The 6,000-nt window shown below is 41.6% G+C and overlaps 1 protein-coding gene across 1 annotated transcript in view; it reads left to right on the forward strand.

Annotated features, from left to right (window-relative positions):
• UBE3D (ubiquitin protein ligase E3D) overlaps window positions 1-6,000 on the forward strand; it is a 67,254-nt gene that overhangs the window by 30,963 nt on the left and 30,291 nt on the right. Inside the window, exon 9 of the mRNA XM_026038412.1 lies at window positions 5,841-5,979. Coding sequence (XP_025894197.1) covers window positions 5,841-5,979 — 139 coding nt within the window. The remainder of the gene's footprint in view (window positions 1-5,840; window positions 5,980-6,000) is intronic.

Genomic DNA, 6,000 nt, shown 5'->3' on the forward strand with positions numbered 1-6,000 from the left:
AAAACTTTTAAATTTTAATATTTGGAGATTTCTTTTTTTGGCAACTGTGGTCAACTGCGCTAAATCTAAAACTGCAGCTGGCCACATGGCTTCCTGGATTGCAAATTTTGATCTTCCTCCTTCCCTTGGGATGTTCCATTGTTGTTGCGCATCTCCTTCCAAGGGGGCTAGTGAGTCCCATTTCCCTTCTTCGCTTCATTGCGTCTTAAGGTTTCATACCTGTTGATTTGCGCAACTGTGCAACAGTTAAGATCCTGGGGAAAGTCTGATTGAAAAATCAAGTAACATTCCCAACTATTGCATTAAAACAAGTCTAGAGATGACTGTTTCAGAAGAGGAGCAGTATTTTGATTTGTGTAAAGAAAATTTTCTAAAGGAATTTGGTGTAGGCTGGGGGAGAACTGCACTGCTTATTACTCCATGTTATTTAAATTTGGCAAGAGTTTAGTAGCTAATGACTGTGCATTGATTTTTATGTCATTTTCAGATCATTGCAAGGATAATTAAAAGTATAAATAACTTAGCCTTCTGGCATATTAAGTATATAGACACATCAGCTACCATAATTTATAATTGGGTTTAGATTAAATCATTTTTAGAATAGTTATTTAATTTAGCAAGTTTGTCCTTTGGTTCAGTAAAGTCATCTGCCACTTGGAGCTGTAGCCTGTGGAAGAAGCTGCTTTAACACCCAGTGAACCCTGAGAGTCGGGGCTGAGCCTCTGTCWGCTTTTCTAGCAGATTCACCAGCATTTAGGCTCCACGTGTTGTGAAATGCTGGAAGGAAATTACCAAAAGTTTGCTAGGGCTTCAGAGTTTCATTGAATCAAGTGTTTCACAGCATTCAGAGCCTAAATGCAGAGCACGTTTCCTTGGGTCATAGCTACTGAAGGCAAATTAACCCGGTGCCTTGGTGGTATCAGAGTGCTCCAGGGAAGAGCTTTTTCATTTTCCAGTTGTGATCTACTTAGCCTGCTCTAGGTTAATGTATTTATAGAAGTAGCCTGGTAAATCAGAGGTGGCAGTGGGGATGCTCTGGAAAGGCAAAGGGGCTTACCTGGCACTCCAGAAAAGCTGTCTGTTTTCTCTGATGCTGAGACAGTTGTATTTAATGATGACACTTCATCCGTGGTGGAGGGTGATTATCCAAGGAAAGTAGCCTTGGCATCAGCAGAAGGGGCAAGAACTCAGCTTCTCCTGAAAGAAATGCCAGCTCGTGAGAGCACAGCGCAGTTTCTCGACAACTTGTAAGAGTCTCTGTGATTTTTTTTTTTATCTCCTGCCTTTGAAGGTTAGAGTTCTGTTGCTTCACTGACATACTGTGAATATGTATTTTTGGTGAAGACTTTTAGGGCATTGCAGGCAAGTTCCACGACCAGATGGGTGACTACACTTGTCTGCTTGTGTGCAGAGACAAGCAGTGAAGCAAWAAATGATTTGTGATTTTGGTGCCTTAAACTTTACTTTTAAAGACAGGACTTTCAAACCATACCGTGAATTATGTAGGCATAGTAGCAATTCTGGAGGCATAGAGCAATTCCTGAATGTCTCAGTCTCCTGAGTTCCTGCCTAGTCTCAGAGGAGTGAGTTGAATGCACTTGCTTGAGCGCCCTGTGAGCAGATGCTTCTGCAGCAGCATCTGAGCAGTTCCCCTCCAGGCTCATCTGGGTAACTGCTCCAGGCTCRCCCATCTAACCATCTAGTTGCACTAGCAACTGGCTGGTTACGTTGCACTTGCCAATAATCCCTAGGTCAAGGGAATTCTGATTGCCCTGGATTTTCCTTCAATTATTTTGAGTAGCTTTTAAAATATGCTGTTTAATTTCTATTATTATGTCATTCTTTCACRTATTCCTACAGGATTTCCTGTAGGAATTCCTCCAACTTTCTTAGCTGGATTTCTTTGATTATGGCAATGTGGCTCCTGCATCAGGAGGAGCGTTGCCAGCAGGTGGAGGGAGGGGAACCTGGGCCTCTCCTCAGCTCTGATGAGGCTGTGCCTGSAGTATTGGGGGCAGTTCTGGGCTCCCCAGGACAAGAGGGATGTGGRGCTTGTAGAGAGGGTCCAGTGCAGAGCGACAAAGATGATTAAGGGGCTGGAGCGTGTATCACACAAGGAAAGACTAAGCAAGCTGGGCCTGTTTAGACGGGGGATTGGACTAGATGATCTCTAGAGGTCCCTTCCAACCTCRACCATTCTGTGATTCTGTGGCAATCATGCTCTAAACTCCTCTTTCAAATGGTCCTTTCCTCAGAACATTGAGAAGTACAAAGGGGAAATAGTCTTAACYTTTTTTTCTTAACCTTTGATCTTTATTTCTTATTTGGTTTCAACGCTTTATGAGCATTCATAAAACAAATGTGCTGTAAGCATGTAAAGTAATTTGATTAGTATTCATCATGTGGTCTTATTTGCAATATCAAAGTTATATGAAAGTCTTATTTATGTCCCTTTATACATGAACCTTATRTTTATTGTATTTTTTTGGACCAGTCTAAGGTATATGTTGCAGTTGGAACAGAAAGGGCAAGCTTAAAGTATTGCTTTAATCTATAGGAGCTGCATCTCATGTTCTGTTGTCACCAGGAAGATTTCCTACTCTTGCCTTTGCTGGAGATCAGTTTTGCTTTCACCAAACCATTTTCCCAACTTAAAGGTGTAGGATCGTATTTTTTTTCCAGTTGTCCTCAATCCAGACAGTGAATTGTATTAAGTACAAGGTTCAAATTTCTCAATCTGGCTCACTTATTAGGAAGTTTAAGAGGCTATGAAGAATGTTTACTGTGTGGATAATGTCATATTATTGAATTTGTTAATATTGTCTTGAGTAAACATTGCTTGTTTGTCCAATGTGAGTTATTATCCATCAGCTGGTGTTACACTGTGGTAATTCTATAAATGTGTCTCCACTKCTCAGATACCCATTTTCAGGAAAACATCAGACTTCCCAAAGCCTAACACATACTAGATCTTAAGGAAATTCATCTGAAATAAGGTAACTGTCTCAAAAGTTCTCGGAGGGGAGCAGATAATAAAATGGAAAGGTGGACAACCAGGCACAGCGATCAGGGTGATTAAGGTCTTCCTGGTGATGAGGTTGCTGGCAGCCTTAACTGAATTGTGACAGTTCCTAGACGTGGATTTAATGTCCTGTGGAAAAAAATCACTTTGACATGCCCTTTTAACTCAGAGCCTGTTCTTAGCTTGGACTGTTTTGTTATGCTTCATTACATCTTACAGTTTAAAGTTTGTTTCTTAAACCTGATCCTCCTTCAAGCACTGTCAAGATGTCAAGGTCGGTATTTAGYGGTGAGCTTGTATCTGCCACGAGGTCGGTCTGAAGTGGATGTGCACTCTCTCACCCACGATGATTTAGGGAATACGTGTAGGGTTTATTGATTATGTGTAATGCTGAAGCTCGCAATGTTTGGAAGTTGCAGAAGCTCAAGGCCTCTTTTCAAGGTAGAAAAAGTGCATGTTTTCTGAAGGAAGAACACAAAACAACATGGGCTGCTGTGATTAAGTTGTTTCTGGAGACAGAGTTGTCTCCTTCAACACTACTAACCTTCATCGTCCTCCAAATGGTAAATCTCTTACCTCCGCTATGATCCTGTCAGCCAGGCACATGCAAGTTCTGCTTGCATCCAAAAGAGCCCTGCTGGATTCTATCCAATCTTAAAGCCTTTTTTATAAGACCAGGACAGCAAGATGCAGTCTTACTTGCATGGTCGAGGAGCTTGTAGCCAGACCTCAATGGTGGCGTATGGGGCAGCTCAGCAACCAGGACCATGCTGCGAGGCTTAGTTGTCCTCCATGGGYGCTTGCGCTCCTAAGGAGAAATCCCAACATATCTGCCTCTTTCAGTAAATTTAAACACGCAATCTCCTCTCCTGCACTGGAAATGAGAGCTCTCCTTATACATAGGAAAGACRGACACTGTTAAACTAAGATGTAAAAAGGAGTGTGTGGGGAGGTGGGCTAAGCAGAGAGATTCTTTCCTCTACAATGATGATTGCAGAAAAAGTATTTTAATACTTGTGTGAATAAAGATAGTGGAAAAAGAACAAAAAGGAGTATCCTCTAATAAAACACTAACAGCTCACAAAAACATGTGTTAGATGCTGCAAAAGGACAAGATTTAAAGACCAGTTCTAAATGAGTGTTCTTGGCCTGGTACGCGCTAGAACACACATGATTTGTTTGCTCTAAAGGAACACACTGGAATTGTTTCAGGAAATACTCATAGCTAAGCCATTAATAAACAAGGAGTACAATATAATTAGGTTAGATGTCTTTATGGCAACAGTCCTCCCCAAAAATAAACCCAACTGCTAGAAAAAGAGTCTCTAGGGCAGTGTCAGGGCTGTAGAAATTGGGCTTTAAAATGAGGAGGCAGCTCCAAAAGATCCTGATCCTAAGTGCTAAGTTTTAGTGGTTGTAACGTTTGAAATATTGTCTGGCATCCTGAAAAGCTTCTTTGCAGGCAGGGTCCTCATCTGTGGAAATACCTCCCCTTGGCTCCTCACCTGTGGTCTTGGGCTTCTTAGAGGGTGTTGGGTGGTGCCTGCGTGCTGCTGTGGTCAGACTCGCTGACCTCTGAAACCAGGAAGCTCCACTTCTAATGGCTTCACCTGAACTCGCTTGTATTGCCAGGCAGACAGACCAAAAATACAGAATAAAGGCGTAGAAGGAACATAAAGTAAGTTTCTAATTATGGATGTGGAAATCATTATCTTTTTTAAACCTGAAATATAAAAATCATTTCTGRGTTACAGTTAAGGAGATACCGTTGTCGCTACCTGCACAGCTCCCGTCATCGAGAGCTGGATATATTTCCCAGGAGCATCCCAGCATCCTGGGGCCAGTCACTGTGGCCTCACTTTRTGCGTCTGAAGTCATTTATGTCATGAAGTCATTTTTTCACATGACTTGAAAAGTCAAATCACATCTTTGGCTTTATGAAGGCTGTTACTGTACAGCAGGTTTTGACCTCTCTTCTTTGGTGTGGTACCAGCTGTGAGTGGAGAYCTTATATGAGGGACTGCCACTAACCAAGAAGGCCACAAGCTGCCTAGGCTGGACAGCCTTCCTCCTTCCTCTTCCTCCAAAGTGTTCAAAGCTCCTAATGGGAGTTAACAGGGACCTACCTGTTGTGATGAGAGCTGAGAGAGATGTGGCATGTTTGGTAATTCAGAAGCGATGGACTTATCTCTTTTTGTTTTGAATTTAGAAAAAGAATAAGAGAAAGCTCTTCTCTGTTTTTTGAAGGAGATGGAGGARATGGAGGTCTCCGACCTTGTGTGCATTATGGGGCTTCCTTCTTTGTATTGAAGCAAAACTGTATTCCTGTTTACCCCTAGATGAAGAAAGAAAGAAAGAAAGAAGAGGAAATAATGATTAGGAAAGAAAAATCCAGTTAAAATTGAGAAGGCCAGTGTACGACAAATGGGTGCAAGAGCAATTCGAGGGCTTACATGAGAAGGAAAAAAACATGGTTATTTGACTTGATCTTGCTGAATGCCATCTGATGGGGAATTGCCAGTGGCARCTGTGATTTCATTCAGAAATACTGTTCAGAACAATCCACTCATGTTTCTAATCCCAAGCTTGATATACACTCAACTTGCCTGTCACATGCTGTATCTTTTTGTAAAATTGGTGGTAAGAAGAAAGTACTTCAGATRTAGCTTATACTTTCACGCTTCTCAGTGACTGCTACAAGTAAAATGTGAAGGTATTAGAAAGTGGTATAGTTTGTGATAAAAGATTATTTGTTTGGAATTTGGGCGTTAAATATATATTTTAAGATMATTTTGTTTGTTTGCTTTTTAACTTACAGCCTTGCTGATGCATGGGAAGAGGATATTGGGGTTCATCCTTTAACTTTTCCATCACAAACATGCTTGGAATTACTGCTAGTACTGGGTTTGAGTACCAGCTCTCTGCCACCTTCACTTCGTTGCATGAATTCTTTCCAGGTAAGGAATTGCTGGTGTGTG

This window comes from Nothoprocta perdicaria, unplaced genomic scaffold (assembly GCF_003342845.1).
Source record: "Nothoprocta perdicaria isolate Ctin4 unplaced genomic scaffold, notPer1 scaffold_21, whole genome shotgun sequence".
Classification (NCBI taxonomy): Eukaryota; Metazoa; Chordata; class Aves; order Tinamiformes; family Tinamidae; genus Nothoprocta; species Nothoprocta perdicaria.